At 37.2% G+C, this 19499-nt stretch overlaps 1 protein-coding gene across 2 annotated transcripts in view; it reads left to right on the top strand.

Moving 5' to 3' along the window:
• The window catches only part of EPRS1 (glutamyl-prolyl-tRNA synthetase 1), a 64653-nt gene that overhangs the window by 8196 nt on the left and 36958 nt on the right, over window positions 1-19499 (top strand). The window contains exons 4-14 of one of the 2 annotated variants that reach the window (XM_070767960.1): window positions 399-555; window positions 1861-2000; window positions 3261-3355; window positions 7015-7141; window positions 7854-8046; window positions 9497-9668; window positions 11092-11325; window positions 12213-12297; window positions 12707-12766; window positions 13069-13089; window positions 17447-17557. In XM_070767960.1, coding sequence (XP_070624061.1) covers window positions 399-555; window positions 1861-2000; window positions 3261-3355; window positions 7015-7141; window positions 7854-8046; window positions 9497-9668; window positions 11092-11325; window positions 12213-12297; window positions 12707-12766; window positions 13069-13089; window positions 17447-17557 — 1395 coding nt within the window. The remainder of the gene's footprint in view (window positions 1-398; window positions 556-1860; window positions 2001-3260; window positions 3356-7014; window positions 7142-7853; window positions 8047-9496; window positions 9669-11091; window positions 11326-12212; window positions 12298-12706; window positions 12767-13068; window positions 13090-17446; window positions 17558-19499) is intronic. The other variant, XM_070767961.1, reaches the window with a different exon arrangement.

The raw sequence follows: 19499 nt of genomic DNA, 5'->3' as shown, positions 1-19499 counted from the left end.
TTTGCTTTCAGCTCTAACTCTCCTGAAGCTTATAAAATTCAAAATACAAAGAATAATTTCCAAGTATTTGCTTTTAAATTCTGCAAGTGGATAAATATGTTTGGCTGGGTACCATTTGTTGGGCTCGGTCAGGCTTGTTATTCCTTCCTGCTTCCAGTTTTCATATTTTCCTTTTTCTTCCCTGAAGTGCCTCTTCACACTCCTGGGGGAAAAAGAGAAAACATAGGAAGATAGCACAGTATGTGTTTGAGTGCCAGTGTAGATGCCTCCAGACAGTCACAGTCAGTCCCACGTAATGGTGACTTCTTTGATTGAGATGAGATAGGCACGGCCCTCACTGAAGTTGTTTGTTTGCTTGTTTGTTTAAGTCTAACCCTGGGATGCATTTCTTTCCACAGATTGATCACTGGTTGGAGTTCAGTGCCACAAAACTGTCTTCTTGTGATTTGTTTACTTCTGCAGTCAACGAGCTCAATCACTGTCTGTCTCTGAGAACATACTTAGTTGGAAACTCCTTGAGCTTAGCAGATTTATGTGTTTGGGCCACCCTAAAAGGTATCAGTAATTCTTGAAGAATTTCTGTTTAAATTATTTAGTGTTTTGCTGGGTCAGGAGTACACATATTTCTGTGTATGTGAACATCTGTCTACCTGGTGGCAGTCACTGTGGATTTTCTGATGAAAGAGTGACCTCCCTGGCCACTTTCTTCCTAGCTCGTTGCACGAACTCCTCATCCTCCGCTGCCCGTGGAGGCTGGTCCTGTCTTGCTGCCCGCAGCTCCTCTCTTGCCTTTGAACTGTCCTTGTTCCTCATCGTCTATGTCGGCACCTCTCCTGCCTCAGCCATGGCTTGACTCCAGTTGCTTTGTCTCTGGTTGCTCAGTATGTGGGTGAGGGGGTCAGCTGGAATTGTCTCTCTGAGAGATCACCTTTTCCGTCCTCTATGAGTAGTTTGCAACAGATCAGAATATGGGATTGATTGAGAGAAAGAGGGCTTGAATTTTGTTAGTTTATTTAAAAGAAAAAAAAAACCCTGCAGATGCAGCAAATATGCTAGAATGTTTTATCGTTCTTTAAAGAGTCAGAAACGACTGAGTGACTTCACTTTCACTTACACTTTTCAAATTTGGGTTATATGAGGATTTTTTTTTTCAATATTCTCTTAAGTTTTTTTTTGACTGTGCCATGTGACTTGTGGGATCTCAGTTCCCGAACCAGGGATATTGAACCTGTGCCCTTGGCAGTGAATATGCAGACTGCTGGGTAACTCCCTCTCTGTACTTTTTGGTGGCTTAAACTTTTCTTTAAACTGTTGTAATAACAACCAACATAAAATGAAGGACTATTCTAGTTACAATTTTTCATCTATAGGTTTATGACATTTTTATCTACTTTGATTTTTGAATTAATATTCATAAATGGAAGGTAGTATCTTATGGAGGTAGCTTTGTGATGCTAAAGAGTTGCATAAACTCCTTCAGTACCATTTTTGATATTACATCTGAAGAAAAGAGCTACTTCTTGATCTTGATTTTTATTTTTTTTCTGTAGTTGATACACTTCAAGCTTTTCTTAATTATGGAATGTAACATTGCCCTAGTGTGTGTGTGGCGGTGGTGAAGGCAGGATTTAGGATTCAACCTTAGTGGATTAAAATGAAAAAATATTTAAAATTAATTTTTGTGAATTCTTAAAATATGCCAAGTATTAGAAATCATTGCCATGTATACCCAGATTTTTAAAATTTCATTATAGAAGCATAGCTTTAAGCCATCTCATTTACTTAAATTAACCATGACTGGAGCTTTGCTTTTGATTTTTCTGATATATTGAGTGCTTTTAAAATTATGTTTACTAATAGGAAATGCTGCGTGGCAGGAACAGTTGGGACAGAACAAAGCTCCAGTTCATGTAAAACGCTGGTTTGGCTTTCTTGAAGCCCAGCAGGCCTTCCAGTCAGTAGGTACCAAGTGGAATGTTTCAGCAACCAAAGCAAAAGTGGTAAGCCTTTAAAACTTTTTTTTTTATGCTGACATCTTGTCTGACTGAGATCCTAAATCTGAGAAGAAAATTATGTTCATAATTTTTCCCCCCCATCAATTAAAAAGGATCTTCTTGGAAGAATCTGCTGTTGTTGAATCTTGCCTTGTCTTCACCTGCTTGACTATATTAAGCCTTAATCTTCATAATTATATTTCTAGAAGATTGTGATCATGCAGTGTGTGTCCCTTAAGAAATCCAAAGTCCATGTTACTAAAATCTCAATATTTTATAGCTCTACCATCTTTTCTTCCTCCCAGATCTTCTGTTCTCTGGTGTTTGAACCATCGTGACCATTGAGTCCTGGGCTTCTGTAGAGCCTTTTTGTTTATTTTGTAGGAAGATGTAACATAGAGAACAGTAGAAAAAGGTCCTCTTATCCAGCTAGAGTTGCTCTGGTTTGATCTATTTTACATACTACGCATGTGTGGTCCAGTTAATTTTTCAAGGTTTTCTGATGCTGTAAAATGTGAAAACTACTACTTGCTTGTATAAAGACACTAGAGTCATCTCAGTTCTGCTAAAAGTCCTCACTCTGCTTTCACCACTGTCCACCTCTAATCAGTCAACAAGTTCTGTTATTACTTCTCGTATCTAGAGATTGATTTTCTGTCTCCACTGCTGTTGATTTTTGTTGACACCTCATTACCCCCTGTGTGTTTTAAGACCACAGGCTCATCACTGAACTTCTTTCTTTGGTCTCTTTTTTCTAGTTGAGCCTTTGCACTGTCTCAGGTATCATTTTAGAAAATACAGATAAGTAGTTCCATGCCTCTGAGGATTCCCCATTGCCTAAAACATACAAGTCAGCATTGTAAGGACCTTCATGTTTGGACCTGGTCGACTCTCTAGTGTCTTGCCTACCCACCCAACATGCGTTCCTAACATTGCACAGCTCTCCCCGCCTTTGAGTCTTACCTGTGCTATTTGTTACTCCTTCCCTTAGAATGACTTCCCTTGTACACTGTCCGTCTGATACACTTCCACTTATTTTTTTTAGGTCCAGTTTGGTTCATGCCTCCTTTTAGCATTTTCCTGATGACTTTAAAGGCTGTTGGTTGACTTCAGCTGATTTTGAGTCTTCAAGTGCAGGGACAATAATCTAGTCAATTTTTCCTCATAAGCATACTTGGTGCATAGTGGGTACTGAGTATTTATTTGGTGAATTTATTCTTAAACATTTAACCATGTAACTATTTTTGTTGTTGTTTTGCTTTTCAGGTTCCTGAGAAAAAGCAAGATGTTGGGAAATTTGTTGAGCTTCCAGGTGCTGAGATGGGGAAGGTTACAGTCAGATTTCCTCCAGAGGCTAGTGGGTAAGCAAATATAACTTACAATTGGATTCATTTAGTAGAAAAACTTTAAGACAATTACCAAATATTTTATAAATCAGTAGGTTAATATATAGAAGAAAATTAGTAAGATTTTAATTTTGGAAGTTAAAATTCTAAATATCTTAATGGTTGTTAAATTATTGATACTTAATTTCTAAAAATTTGTAGTTTTAGCTTATTAAATCAGTAGGAGAGATAGCATTTTAATTTTATTCCAGGCAGAATTTTAATTGTAAGTAGAAAAATATCCATTAATAGAGAAGTTTTATTTACATTTTGAGATTTTGGGGGGGTGTCCTTTAATAAGGGTTTGTATTTGTACTCTCAGCATTCCTTTCAGTTATCAGAAATTATGGTAGATTTAAGTTATTTTTTTCCCAAATAAAGCAGGTGGAATCCTGAAAAGCCCAGTCTTACTCATTTCTTTCTACTGTTAGTAGGCAAAACCCTTTTCACTCTTGGCAGTCATAGAAAATAATAATATATGACTAGCTGGTTAGAGCAAAGGGCTGTTCTGGCTGGAGCCACTGGTGTGGGTCTGCCTGAGTCCTTGCCCAGCACCCCCTAAGGCTGAAGGATGTCTGCCTTGGCACGTGTGTGCTTCTGTGAATCATGCTGGACAAGCTTTGTGAAAGAACATTGCCAGTGGTGCTAATATAATAAAATGCCTTTTATTAAAGCAGTTGGGAATCTCCAGTGGCTCAGCTGGTGAAGAATCTGCCTGCAGTGCAGGAGACACAGGAAACTCGGGTTTGGTCCCTGGGTCAGAAAGATCCCCTGGAGAAGGAAATGACAACCCACTCCAGTATTCTTGCCTGGAAAGCCCTGTGGACAGAGGAGCCTGGTGGACTACAGTCCAAAGGGTTGCAAAGAGTCGGACACCACTGAGTGACTGAGCGCACACAGCAGCACATGCTCAAAGCAGTCAGCCTCAGAAACTTAGCCACTGAGAAAGCATTGTGCCGTATTTTGTAAATCAGATGGGGTTTTTTCCCCCACGTTTTGTTTAATTTGAGATTTTGTATTCTATAACCTAATTCTTACCCATCTGTGCTAAATGCAGTATGCAGACAAAAGGAAGTGGCACATAAGGAAACAGTTCTATTTTAGCTGTTCTTACTATAGTTATTCCCAAACTATTTCATACATGTCATTAATAGCAAAACCAGTTTTACAATTCCACAGTTTCTCTTTGCTGATTTAGGAGGTGAATAAAGGATAAGTCAGAAGGAGATGAAAGGCAAATAATGGTTCTGGAAAATACACAGACTGGATCATTAAATGACTGACCAGTGGAGTCAGTCATAAATAGTCCTTATTTTACATTGTTTAATTCCCTCAGACGTCCTGGGTCCCTACCTGTATCCTGCCCTTGTGTTCTTGGTGTGAGGGGTCATGGTTGTCCCATTGGGTGGTGACTTGAGTGGTTTGATAAAAGTTAGTTTTTTAGCCATAGTTACGCTATTTGAACATTTGTACCTTTTGAATTTTTTAATATTTTCTGTCACTGTCACTTCTTGGAATTGTGAGCTCTGCATTTATTTATTATTTACTGTATAAAATACATTTATTCTGAATTACATCAGCTTTAGAGTCCATGTTGTTGCTGAATACAGTTTGGGGGTTTGGAATATAAGTCAGTATTCAGGTTTAGAAACATTCAATATCTTGATTATATCCCCTTATACTGCAGAACAGATTGTCTTTAATTAGTTTTTTAATCTTTTTTTTTTCCTGTGTCATTCATGAAATGCCAGAAGGCTTGAATTTTGCCTTTTATTTGTATTCCTAACTAACACACATAACACACCTGTTATGTGCAGATACTTAGCAAACACTTTATACGTAGTAACATTTAATCGTATCAGCCCTGTGAGGAAGGCACTGTTGTTATCTCCAGTTTTACAAATGGTTTAAGAAACTGATTCATACAACATTTTAGCAGCTTGCTAAATCCAAACCTACGCTGTCTGACTCTAGCGTCCATATGACTAAAATTATATGCCTGTGTCTGTTATGTGTGGGAAAAGCCCAATATAGCATCAGTACTCACTAAATGCAGCGTGGAGCTTATTTTCTTTAGCTCTCAGGTTGTCTTTTGAGCCAGTTAGTTGTCTTATGAATACTTCATAGTCCTATTTGCTTTTTTGCAGGTTAGAATTGCACACATTTCAGATTCAGAAATAATATCTTTAAGAAAATAGTTTGATTTCATTACTTCTCTTAAGATTGAATGTAAAGCACATTAACTGTCAGTTAGTAGTTACTGATTATTAGTCTTTTTTTTCTCTTCATAACATGTTATGGGGTGTAACACTTTCAGTGAAAACTGCACAAAGTATTTCTGTTTCATTTTCAGAACTCAAGTTCCTTTGTTTTGCTTTTAATAAACTTTAAATTTGGGAATAGTTTTAGATTTATAGAAATATTACAGAAATAGTTAAAAAAAGTTCCCTTGTACCTGTACTCAGTTTTCTCTAATGTTACCATCTTTCATTACCTTTGTCAAAATTAATGAACCAGTTTTGATATATTGTTAACCTAGACTTCATACTTTGTTGTATTTCATTAGTTTTTCCCTAATGTCCTTTTTCTCTTCTAGGGTCTTATCTGGGCTGCCACTTTGGGTGCTTTGTTTTATGCAGAAAGTTTTGAATAATCCTAAATGCACTGCATTGTCCTTGTCTGCATTAACCTGTGCATATACACCCTTCAACATTGAATCATTGATCTAGAATGCTGCATGAGTATCTTTAAAAATGATTGATTTTAGAAATGCTATAAAGACATACAAGGGGTTGTACTTTTCCCTCCTTTCTTGAGATCAGAGGTGTGCGTGAGATCAGGTGACGTGGAATGGTGCAGTTGTGGCTGCTGTTACTGATGAAAAGTCTATTTCCAACAGTAGTGGTATATAGAATGTTGCTATTGCCCACTTCACTGATAGAGGAGGAGGTTGATATGTGATATGATTAACCATGCCTCTAATTCGTTTTATTCTGTGTAATGGTCAACTGCCCATAGAATAGAATAGTGTCTTCATAGATTGTGACCTGTGGAATTTTGATACTGGATGAAACCTTCAAGATCATTTAGTTAAAATCTTTTTGTTTTGGGTTCTGAGAAAACAGAAGCCTAGAAAAGTAAAGTGGCTTTCCTGAGGCTTCCTAATTCTCATATGCTCTTTTATTTAATTATCACAGCAGCAGTGGCATCTCAGAGGAGCCTCTGTCTTCTCTGTGGAGAGCGGGTGTCCAGTTTTCAATCGCATTGGGTCTTATTAAAGAGACATACTGCCAGGTAGCATAAGGAGTTTTCCCGTAACTAAATTACCTTTCATTCCTCAGTAAAAAAGGAAAATGGAGATTAGCCTTAAGGTTTAATGTTTGTAAATAACTTGCTCCTTTGTGATTTTTTTACATATGAAGTTGTTTCTTACAGTAATTTACTAAATGTTGTAGTTTTTTTTTTGTTCCTCAGGGTCAGATTTTCTGTTACAGTATTTCTTGTTAGCAACTAACGTAAGACTGGAGTACCAAGTAGAAGGGTTTTTGTTTAGTTCTCCTCTCCTGGAGAAGGTGAAGTTTACGAATGTCGTTGAAGCCTGTTACCGAGTCTCCTTGTGACTGTTTCTGCTGCAGTTACTTGCACATTGGGCACGCGAAAGCTGCTCTCCTGAACCAGCACTACCAGGTCAACTTTAAAGGGAAACTGATCATGAGATTCGATGACACAAATCCTGAAAAAGAAAAGGAGGATTTTGAGAAGGTAATTAAAGGTGTAGCGATGACCCTTTGTTGGTAAAGTTAATTAAAATTAGAGGGTGACCTGATACCTTCATGGTGTGAAAATAAATCTTGTTCTCATAACTTTTTCTTTTGTTCTTCTATTAAAATATATATTTGTCTGAGACTTAAACCAAGAATTACTCAGTTCCCGTATGAAAAAACTTCAATTTATCTTTTTTTCTCTTCAACTATTATAAAGTTTATTTAAGTGCTACATTTTCTTGTAAGTATCAGTTTCTTAAATGAATTGGTTCCTAGAGTCAGATTTCCTTTTTGTTATATAATTTTATAAATGAAGCGAACACTAAGTAGGTATTGGAAAATGTGATGGTTTCCTAGCCGCTTATATCATCTATTTAGAAGCACTAAATTTATTTATATTCAAAGAGAGGACGAATAATTGTCAGCATTGCCAATAATAATCAGCTTTTCCAGAATAAATGGAAAGCACCATGCGATCAGCTTTCTCAGCTGAAAACTTGGAGGCTAGTATAAAATTTCTCTCTCCCTCTCTCTCTTTTTTTTTCCTTTTTCTTTTCTGGTCTAATATCATACAACTTCCACAACCATTTTAAGGCTCTGTAAGACTAATGGTGTATTATTACGTTTGTCCAAATGCAGTATCAAGGATTGAAAATACACAAGAAAATAACAAAAGATAAACTGATGATTATTTTGAATTCTTACTGCAGGTTATATTGGAGGATGTTGCAATGTTGCATATCAAACCAGATCAATTTACTTACACCTCGGATCATTTTGAAACTATAATGAAATATGCAGAGAAGCTAATTCAGGAAGGGAAGGCTTATGTCGATGATACTCCTGCTGAGCAGATGAAAGCGGAGCGTGAGCAGAGGATAGAATCCAAACATAGAGAAAACTGTAAGGCACATTTAGTGTTCTGTATTTTAATTGATATTCTTGTATTCTGCTTCAGTAGAAAATTTCTTTTTCTACTGAAAGATGTTGGTTTGAAACACATTTGGGAATGTGTTTCATACGTTAATTCATCTCTTAGAAATCTTTTCCCTTTCTCTGCCATCTTTACATTATTACTTACCAGCATCACAAGTGCATGTGAAGTGTGTGTGGTCTCAGCGTCTCACTTGTTACCTGTAGTCTTTTTTTTTTTTTGTAGTCTTTTGCATTGCTGTTCAGCTCATGTGAATGATTTCTTCTGCAACTTTTTGTGATTCTCTCAATTTAAATATTTAGCCTTTCTAGTTAGAATGTTTGATAGTAATGTTAGCCATACCCAAATCTTCCTGGCAGCCTGTAAGTGTGAAGATTCTATGTAAGACTCATGCTACCCTGTGCCTGAAATACCACTTGACAAAAAAAGTATGTCTTTGATATTACTTATCCCTGAGCTTCTGAATCTGGTTATTTTTATTCTGTAATTATGTTGCAGAACATCTTGAGTGTCACATTTAGGAAGAATAGTAGTAAATTCAAATTGTTACGGCAGTCTGTCTTTCTCTCTCACCTCCCCATTTTACAGTTTCTTTACCTTTTCAAAAATAATTAGCAACTGGACTTTAGACCTAACTTGATTCTTTGAGAGTTGATAGTGTGTCCCTTGTATCTTCAGTAGTTTCTGCAGAAGAATCACTGTTTAACAGTTCTTTCTTACTCATACGAGGCATATGAGTCCTAATATAGATAAGACTTATATAGTCAGTGGGGATATATAGAGATTTTTTTTCCACCCCTGGGATAAACTTCTGTCACTCTCTGTTTTCTGTCATCTCTCATTTTTTTTTTCCGAATCTAAGAGCAGCCTGTTTTCCAGTGGAATGGCCAAAGGTGCTTTTGGGGAGCCCACTAGCTCAGGCTCTCGGCCCAAATTGTTTTCTTTGGATGGACATGGGCTGCAGCACCAACACCTGGGCTGGGTCAGACCAGCGTGTCCTCTGGGCATGAGGTGGCAAAGGAACAGAATGCTTCTGCTTCAGACACCCAGTGTTCAATTTGAGGAGGCCTGGCCAGTTGTGCCATGATGGGAACGTGGGAAAACTGGATAAGAGAAACCTTCAGGCCTCAGACATCCACTCTTACCCTTCACTAGTACTATATTAGTGGAATATATTGACTTCTAAAATAGAGCATATTCAAATGTTTTGTGGGACTTCTTTATTAAAAACAAACAAATACATTTTCACTTGGTATCAGATACTGGAACCATTAAGTACTTTTCAACTAGTGGAGTGTGCTTATAATATAAAATCAGAATGGAAAATTTTGTATCAAATTAGAAGACTGTTAAAATAATTTGTTTTCAACCAGATTAGCAATGCTGATTAGGTAAACTGTAGTATAATTCATTTTATAGCTGTGGAGAAGAATCTGCAAATGTGGGAAGAAATGAAAAAAGGAAGCCAGTTTGGTCAGTCCTGTTGTTTGCGAGCAAAAATTGACATGAGTAGTAACAATGGGTGCATGAGGGACCCGACACTTTATCGCTGCAAGATTCAGCCCCACCCGAGAACTGGAAATAAATACAAGTAGGTGTATTGCTTTCATTACGCTCAGTAGCTTCCTGTGCTTTTGCTTTGAGGCTCTCTGTAAACACGGGGTGGGAGTTACTGCAGAGTAGTCAAGAGATCTGGATCTTTGTTCTTCATGGATTAAATGACCAGTAAAGCAGGTAGCCCAGCCTCTTGGGATGTTACTCACCTGTCAATTACGGTTATACTAGGTTATTTTTAGGATGGTTTCCATCTATAAAGTTTCTTGAATCTGCCAAAAGTTGCTTTTTATGTATTGGTTAGGTATACCATGGTGTGTATTTTTAGATGAAGACACTTCTTTTCCTGTTATAAACTTTGATTCTGCTAGGAGTAAGTTGATTCTTAAATGTGATAGAATTGAAAATTTAAAGAAATATGAACATTATAAAAAATATCATGTGTTTTTTCTACTTTCAGTTGATTTTCTATGTGGGTTTTCAGGTTAACAGATTTTTTTTCCCTTTAAATGCCCCTCACTCTGCTTTTAATTTATATAATAACCATAGAATATATTTTCTTATGCTTTGAAGAAGCCTACTGCTTACAAATAGTGAATTGTAACTCTTGAAGAGATTGGTGACTATAAATGATTACCTGGTTTGCTAATGTGACTTTCTTTAAACTTGGGGGTGCAAATGTGTATGTAGATAAACACTTCATGTTTATATGGGTGTGTGTGTGTGTTTATATGTCCTTCATTTTTAACAGGGTATTTACTCCTTGTTTTACTAAACAAATGCTCTGACTACATTTGGAAAAGTGTATTTGGATGTTCATTTTTAGTATCAAATAATCTCAAGCCATAGTGTAGTAGCATCTTAATAAAATTGTATCTTAAAAATTAGAAGGTATAATGCAGTGAGATACACCTTAAAAAATTCAAATGAAAATGGATGTTTTGTGTACATTTTTTAAGACAGAAATTGTTTTTACAACTGTTCCATCTTAAGGGGAATTATCTACTAATTTTCTTCTCTTTTACTTTGTCAGAGAAGGAAAAACACTGTTCTTGAATGCATTTAATTGTGAAGGTATTAAACCTAGAGATTTACTTGTGTGGAATTTAAGATACTGAAAAACTCAATTTCCTCAAAATTATTATTACTTTCCTTCCATGGTATACATTGGCTATTACAGAAATGTGATTATAGAATTCACTACACCAATATCCAGTTGTTTTATAAATTGCAAATTAGTCTTATTGTTTGTTTGTTTGTTTGAATGTTGAGTAACTGATTCATTGTCCTCAAAGTCTGATAAAAAGTTTTGATGTACTTTGAGTATTATGACTCATAACACCTGTTGTTTTAAGAAACTCTGATTTTGTAAAGGATTATGTTTTAGTATTGGTGCTTATAATGTCTAAGATGAAAAGGGTAAAATTCTTTACTGATTTTCAGAAATACTCTTTTTCTAGTGTTTATCCGACGTATGATTTTGCCTGCCCCATAGTTGACAGCATTGAAGGTGTTACACACGCCCTGAGAACAACAGAATACCATGACAGAGATGAGCAGTTTTACTGGATTATTGAAGCTTTAGGCATAAGAAAACCATTTATTTGGGAATACAGTCGGCTGAATCTCAACAACACAGTGCTGTCCAAAAGAAAACTCACGTGGTTTGTCAATGAAGGACTAGTAGATGGATGGTATGTTTGCTGTTATCTAGAATTGGGAGGCAGTAAGGACATGGTGTGTCACTAATTTTAAACTGCTTGGAGGTTTGGGGAGGATGAATAGGAGGGGTTGAAAGGGTATGCCTGTTGGGTTTCTGGTCCTTGTCTTTCTTTTATCCAGTTTCTCAGGTATTCCCTTTTGTTTTAATGCTGCAAACATGGAGTGCCCATGTTTGGGACTAGAAAAAGTTTGAAAAATCTCTGAATGAAATCTGTTCAGTTGAGTCACCATACTTACAAGCCTAAGAATATTTTTTTAACCTGAATTAACTAGAATGTGTGTGTTTTTATTAGCATCATGTAATAGTGACACATATTAAGTATATATTGAATAATGTGTAATTTTAGATAATTACTCTGGAGCAGAATTTGATAAAGGGCAAGTTTACCTTGGGCCCCATTCAAAGGGTGTTATTGCAAACTTACTGAAAATTGCACATCTCTACAGAATATTAATTAACCAACATATATGTTTTTTACAACCCAGAAGACTTTATAAAGTGCATTTGGACATGAATGCCAGAATAACCATCTCTTATCTGTGTCTCACGGTCATATGTAGAATAGAGACTTGAATGTTAAATGAAAAGCAAATGAGAATGTTGTAATGCTTGGGTTTTCTGTATTTGAATATGTCACCTATGTGTCCTTTTTCAAATGTGCTTTTACTGTTTGCAGTAGTACATTTATTTTACTTAGTAATAATTGACTAGTAATTAGTGTTCTGCCTAATTATTGTAACCAGCTCTTAGTTCAGATATTTAACAAACTGAATATAATATTCAGAAAGGTATTTTATACTCTCTGCACCTACATGTTAAAAACATCTCCTAGGCTCTTAAAACTTCCCTATTTCCCAGGGATGACCCACGGTTTCCTACAGTTCGTGGTGTGCTGAGAAGAGGGATGACAGTCGAAGGACTAAAACAGTTTATTGCTGCTCAGGTGAGTTATGGTTTCTTTTCCAGCTTCTCTGTTTGGATTTTTAAAAGGATTTAATATCCTTTTGGTCTTTATTCCTGTTTTTTCTGTTCCTTGCTTGTTCCTTAGAATGCAAAAGCAGAGTGTTTTTGAAAAAAATAAACACCAATAATAGTGGAAAGTTGAGGACGTCCTAAACTCCTCTGCTAGGGTTGGACAGGGGCAACTGTGGTGTTTCTACCCAGTGAAGTGTATGACTGTTGACGCTTAACTGTTCAGGGTAACCAGATTGGCTTGTACACACTTAAGTTTTATATTCCAGTGGAAGTAAACTTGTAATTATTGATTGGGTTTATTTTCTAGCTTGCTTAACGTAAAATATTCTAGTTAATACTTCTTGCCCTTCAAGCCATTTTTTAAATTGTTTTTCTAGGGTTCTTCACGTTCAGTTGTGAACATGGAATGGGACAAAATTTGGGCATTTAACAAAAAGGTACATGTTTTGACTTTTGGTCCTCTTTTCTCTTGTCTAACTGCTAAATAATAGAATACGTGTAGAATTCATTAGTGTGCTCATAGTAGTGAAAACTTTGTATAGAATATTGTAATTTTGCAGATTTTCAGGAAAATGGAATGTTTTACTTTTTTAAACATGTAACGTGCATTAAGCTTATAAACTATACCAAACAAGTAACAATGATCAAAACAAACAAACTTGGGAGTATTAGGGAATGGTAATAGCTTTTTCCTTGAATCTTTTTTGAACACTTTGCATTTCATTTTTCTGCTTTCAAGCTGCGAGCTCTCTGTAAGAAGGTATTACTTAATGCTTTTATTTGCCTTACTTATTTAGCACATAGCTTTTAGCATATTACATGTTATAACTTGAGATGTTATATAGCTTTGAAGCACAATCACATTTATATAAGGGACTTGCTTATACAAACCCACTGAAAATGCATTATTCCTAGTTTAAAAAAACATGTCCTCTAGTTTTCTCAGTGGCAAAGGGAAGACTTGGCTAACTCCATTCACCTGTTCCCTTGTGTACTTAGAGGACATAGTCTTAAAGATACATGTTTCGTTGAATAATATCAAAGGTTTGTTAATTATAATTCCTGTGTATTATTGAATCTACCTTTAAGAAAAAAACTGTCTTGAATAAAAGTCAAATGAGGAATACTGCATATTGACCTTGTTAATTGGAAGCAGATGCTTAGACACTATAATAAGGCAAATCATTAAAGTGCCATGTTTTAAACTATGGTTTCTGTGATTGTGTTCTGTAAATTCTTTTTTTTTTTTATTTGTATTGCTGCTTGATTGTGCTGATGCCTTGCTTCAAAAAATAGATGCTTGTCTCGCATGTGTCTTGAATTTATTTTCTTTAGTCTTTTGTGTTTAGTCAGTTTTTGGATACATAAGGGAATTATTAATTGGTTCTCTTTGTTGCTGCAGTTACTAATAAATACACTCGAAATTAACAGGCAGAGTTAACATTGGTATTTGTTACATTAATAACCCATGTACACTTGGGTTCAAATATGAGAAATACATTTCACTACAGGCCAATAATTCTGTAGGGTCTGTTAAGTGAACACCATATTCCCCTATCTTTCCTTCCATTTTCATTCCTTAGATAAATCACATTCAGCTCTTTCAGACAATTTTTTTGGTATTAGTTGCCTGTATCTCTAAATGATGTGTGTGTTGCTACTTCTTGATTTTTGTTTGTTTGTTTGTTTTAGGCATCATCACAATGGAAGATGAAAATTTAGGTGGTCTGCTTTTTCTCATAACTTGTGGGCTTTCTTGTGGCTAATTGTTTCATTTTGTTTCCCTCATTTATTTCATTTTCTCATTCTGTCTTGGACTCTCCACAAGCTGTCTAAATTTTCTACCAGAATGTTCACACGCCTCAGGTATTTTTTCACTCTGGAGACTTCTCTGCCAGGGCCTTCGGGGGTGCGCACATCTGATCCAGATGAGAGAATTGCTAACTTCTGAAGCCCTGTCGTCTTCACAGGTCATTCTTCCTCCTCATCCTGGAAATTCCCTGTGCTTTTGTTCTGAGCTGGGTCATCTGGTTCATGGGTCTTCCTTTTCTTTTTCTTGCCTTTTTGCTTTGCTGTACTGTATCCTCTGTAGCTCCCTGGGAAGGGGAGCATGGGATGAAGATTGTTGAGACGGTGTACAGGAACAGCTTCTTCACTTTGAAATTTCACAGTGATGTGCCTTGGGCTGGGTCTGTTTTCATTCCTATGCATTGGAAGAACATGTGGCTTCCAGACTGAAAACTCATTCCTTCAGTTCTGGGAAATTTTCTTGAAGTCTGTTTTTTTTTTTTTCTCTACTGCTTTGTCTGTCTTCTTTCTGAAATGTTTCTTGAGCACATGTTGGGCCTCTTGGACTATTTCTCTAGTTTCTTTTCTCTCTTATTTTCCATCTCATCTTTTGGCTCTCCTTTCTGGTAGATGTACTCAGCCCTGTCTTATCAGCTTCTATTGAGCTTTTCATTCATGCTCTCTTATTTCCAAGATTTCTCTTTTGTGCTCTGAATTTTCAGAATAACTTCCTGTTCTATTTCATGGTTGTAATATTATCAAATGGCATTTTTTTCCCCATGTAACATCTCTTTCCTCCAGGTTGTTTATTTTGGTTTTTCTTTGATAATAAAGGCATTTCTCAGATACCTGGCTGGTGAGCCTTGGTTATCTGCTCATCTTTAACACATTGACTGAGAGAGGGTTAAAGAAGACTAGGCTTGTCAGCTGTACCCCTCTGTAAGGTAGTCTGGTGGGGCCAATTAGTTGAAAAGCCTCCATTCAGTAACTTTCTATCTTATCTCTTAGACTAGGCAGTTTTTCCAGAAGAATTTCTTTAAGCTGCCAGAAGTGTGAAGGCCTGACTGCCAGGGTTTTGGAGCTGACCAGGGGAAGACTCGAGCCTTGATACCTAATATTACACCTTTTCTTAATACCCTGGTCTTAGTGCAGAACCCTCACCTTCAGAGGAAGAGACTCTGGACTCTTTGGAGTAATTTGAAACCACTGATCCAAAGATTTTGAGAATTGTGTACAATTTTAGACTGAAAAAAACTTAAATTTTTTTTATTTTTGGCCATGCTATGTGACATACAGGATCTTAGTCTCCCACCCAGGGATGGAACCTGTATGCCCTGCATTGGGAGCATAGACTCCAGACTCCACTGGACTGCCAGGGAACTCCCAAGACTTTAAAATCTTCTAGTCAAGAATTCTCAAACTTGTCTGATCCTAACCATCCTGTGGAATGCTTGTTTAAAAACAAGTTTCTAGACTTGACTTCAGATCATTAGAATCATAGTCCTTCAGGGTTAAGTGGCCTAAAAATCTGTGCCAACAGGCTTCCTTGGTTGCTCAGTGGTAAAGAATCTGCCTGCTGACGCAGGAAACACGGGTTTGATCCCTGGTCTGGGAAGATCCCACACGTGTGGAGCAGCCAAGCTCCTGCGCCACAACTATTGAGGCCTTGCTCTAGAGGCTGAGATCCGCAACCACTGAAGCCTGCACGCCCCGGAGCCTGTGCCAGCAAGAAGAGAAGCCACTACAGTGAGAAGCCCATGCCCACAGCTAGAGAGCAGCCCCCGCTTGCTGCAAGCAGAGAGAAAGCCCGTGCGGCAACGAAGACCTGGCACAGCCAGTAAATAAATAAATAAAATTTAAAAAATTCTGTGCCAGCCGGTGCCCTAAGTGATCATTGTTATTCAAGTGTGAGAAACTGTCTTCTGCTCTCTTTGTCAGTTTGAGGGAACTGAACTGCACTGAACTGAAGTAAGTTTCTCAGGTTGGGTCAGCTAGATTTAACATCTTTAAAAGGAGAAATTGTATCTTACTGGCGTAAGTAACTAAACTGAGTAGTCACAAATTAAATCTGTGATCATTCTAACTCAGTAGACGCTGCAGGAAGGAACCCCTTAACCAACAAGGATGACTTTAAAACCTCAGGGAAGGACACAATGAAACAGTTTAGGAGGAGGCTGATGCTGATTTAGTACTGGCATGAAATGTTAATATAAGCAGGTAAGGAGTAGCAATCAAGGTGAAGTTAGATGGCTTTTCAGACTTTTCTTTCTGACCCTCTGCACATGGTTTCTTCTCTAAGTATATCAGAGTTTTACAGAGAAGCAGAAAAATGCTCTCAAAGCAATCAACAATAGCACAATACCAGCCAAACAATAGCAACAACAAAAAACCCAATAAAAACCCAAACAAACAGAACCAGGTTTAATTAGCCATACCACTATTTCCTGCATCCTTCTAATGGGAAAAAAGTGACTGTTACTACTTTAGTTATCTATTTGACTTGTCATGTGCTTCTGTCTACATTTTTCCTGCAAATGCTTTCTCTAAATACTGCTGTTGTGATTGGTCATCATGGATAGTTTTAAATTGAATAGAGAAGTGAGAAAAATACACCAGATCCAGAAGGGGATGCTGCTCCTGTTTTGGTGGTAGAGGAAGTTAGAATGTAATGGTTACCACCATTCATTCATTTCACCTGTGAATACGTATCCATTTCGTGCAAGTTCCAGGCCCTTGCTAGGTACTGGAAACACAGTGGTCCCTATATATATGTGTGTGTGTGTGTATATATATATAGCATGCAGACCAGGAGAAACACCACGTTTACTTTTAATCTATAAAATTGCCTTATTATAGTGACCTAATGCTATTTGCTTTTGATGGTGGTGTGTTGCCTAACACTGCTTATAGAAAATATCTCTATTCCTTCACAACAGTCTTCTCTAACAATACAAAATGGAGTATCACATTTACCTGTAGGATTGCTATATCACCCCACAAGATAATTTTGCTTTCAAATACCAGAGTTAAAAAATTATTTTCAAAATATTTCTTCTCATATTATGCTTTAACTATTGGTTTCTTTTCACTTGTCGGTAGTTTTTCTTGGAGAGGAACTCTAAATTCTTCAGGTAGTCTTTGCTTATGATTATTGTTTTTTTCCCTACTTGACTGCTTAAACATTAGATAACAGTTAGCAGGTAAACCAAAAATTAGTAAATGCAGTAACAAAGAATACCAGTTAGTAGTCCTGTGCTATTACTTATTTTATTGATGAAGTTTTTAAAAAATTTGTGACTTGTTTTAACACAAGGATGCCTTTGTTGCAGGTTATTGACCCAGTGGCTCCACGATACGTTGCATTACTGAAGAAAGAGGTGGTCCCAGTGAACATCCCCGAGGCCCAGGAGGAGATGAAGGAAGTTGCCAAACACCCGAAGGTCTCCGTCCAGTTTCACCAGTGATGTCCTATCTGTTAAAAAGGGCGCAGGATAATCATGGGGAAAGTGTGCTGAGGTGGCAGTAGCGTGACTTGGGGATAATTTCTATCCAGCATCATTTGTCAGGATTTCACACTAATTTTTAAGTTTTCTTCAGATTTTTTATATAATTTTTAAAGGTTGCTTTCTGTTTATGGGCTTCCTTGGTGTCTCAGATGGTAAAAAAATCTGCCTGCAAGGCAGGAGACCTGAGTTCGATCTTTGGGTTGGGATGATCCCCTGGAGTAGGGAATGGCTACCCACTCCAGCATTCTTGCCTGGAGAATCCCCATGGACAGAAGAGCCTGGTGGGCTACAGTCCATAGGGTCGCAAAGAGTCGGACACGACTGAGTGACTAACACTTTTTGTTTACAGTTACTGCAGGATGGCTGTATTCCCCTGTTGTGCATCCCTGAGCCTCTCCTACGCCTGTTCGTTTGTATCTCTCACTCCCTCACCCCTGTATCATCCTGCCCCTGCCTGTTCTCCACTGGTAACCACTAGTTTGCTGTCTGTGTCTGTGAGTCTGCTTTGTTGTTGTTGTTGTTGTTATATTCACTAGTTTGTTCTGTTTTTTAGATTCCCCATAGAAGTAATATCGCACAGTGTATCACTTTACTTTACTTTGTTTTTATCTGACTGACTTTGCTGAGGTGATGCCCCTCATGTCCATCCATGTTGCTGCAGATGACAAAATCTTCTCTTTTTTATGACTGAATAGTATTCCTGTGTGTGTGTGTGTGTGTGTGTATACACACCACATTTTCTTAACCATGTATCTGTTGATGGGCATTTAGGTTGCTTCCATTTCTCTGCAATTGTAAGTGATGCTGCTGTGCACATTGGGGTTCATGTATCTTTTTGAGTTAGTGTTTTGGGTTTTTTGGGATATACCCAGGAGTGGAATTGCTGAGTCATATGGTAGTTCTATGTTTAGTTTTTGAGAACCCTCCATACTGTTTTCCACAGTGGCCGTACCAATTTACATTCCCATCAGCAGTGTGCAAAGGTTCTCTTTTTTCCACATACTCGCCTACATTTGCTGTTTGTGTTCTTTTTTTGATGATCGCCATTCTCAAAGGTGTGAGGTGATGTCTCATTGTGGTTTTAATTTGTATTTCCCTGATGATTAGTGATATTGAGCATCTTTTCATATACCTGTTGGCCGTTTGCATTTTCTCTTTGGCACAACATCTGTTTGCTTCTTCTGTCCATTTTTAAATTGGCATTTTTGTTTTCTTGATGTTGGACTGTATGGGCTATTTGAGAATTTGACACTAAGTGAAAAGTAAATGATTTTGTGGATTTCTTACTGAGGAAGTTTATTCTAGTAGTAGTATTAATACTGTCCATAGCACATCATGCAGAACTGTTACACTCAGTTGGTGCCTATTTTTTATTTTGTAGAAATAGCACATTAGTGTATAATAAGAATTTATTTCTTCCTGGAGATTTTACGTAATCCCTGCTCTTATCTCTGTGTGAAAGCTGAGATACATTTTTTATTAACTGGGTTGCTCACTGTTGCCTTTGCCTTTAAGCCAAAACATTTGACCTAGTAGTATTGAATCAGAGCTGTGTCCAGAGTCTGTCACACAGCCATTGGCTTTGATTTTGAAAACATCAGTGAAGTGAAAATGATACCTATTTGTCTAAATTGTGACTATAAATCTTAAATACAAGTAGCAGACAGTTTGTCTTAGATAAGCCATGGTTGTTGTCTCACATGGTCATGACTGCTAGGTTGATAATCTTGAAGCAAAAATAGATACTTTTTTTCCAGTTTTGTGAGTTGTCTATAAATATCCTTGTTATATAATGAAGCTTATATCCGTGGACTAACTCAGTCGTGTACTAATCTACCTATAACTATGCTATGCTCAGAGACTAACTCACATACAA

The sequence above is a fragment of the Bos indicus genome, chromosome 16 (genome assembly GCF_029378745.1).
Source record: "Bos indicus isolate NIAB-ARS_2022 breed Sahiwal x Tharparkar chromosome 16, NIAB-ARS_B.indTharparkar_mat_pri_1.0, whole genome shotgun sequence".
NCBI lineage: Eukaryota > Metazoa > Chordata > Mammalia > Artiodactyla > Bovidae > Bos > Bos indicus.
The sequence above is the reverse complement of the archived record's forward strand: the minus strand, read 5'-3'. Positions and strand labels throughout refer to the sequence as shown.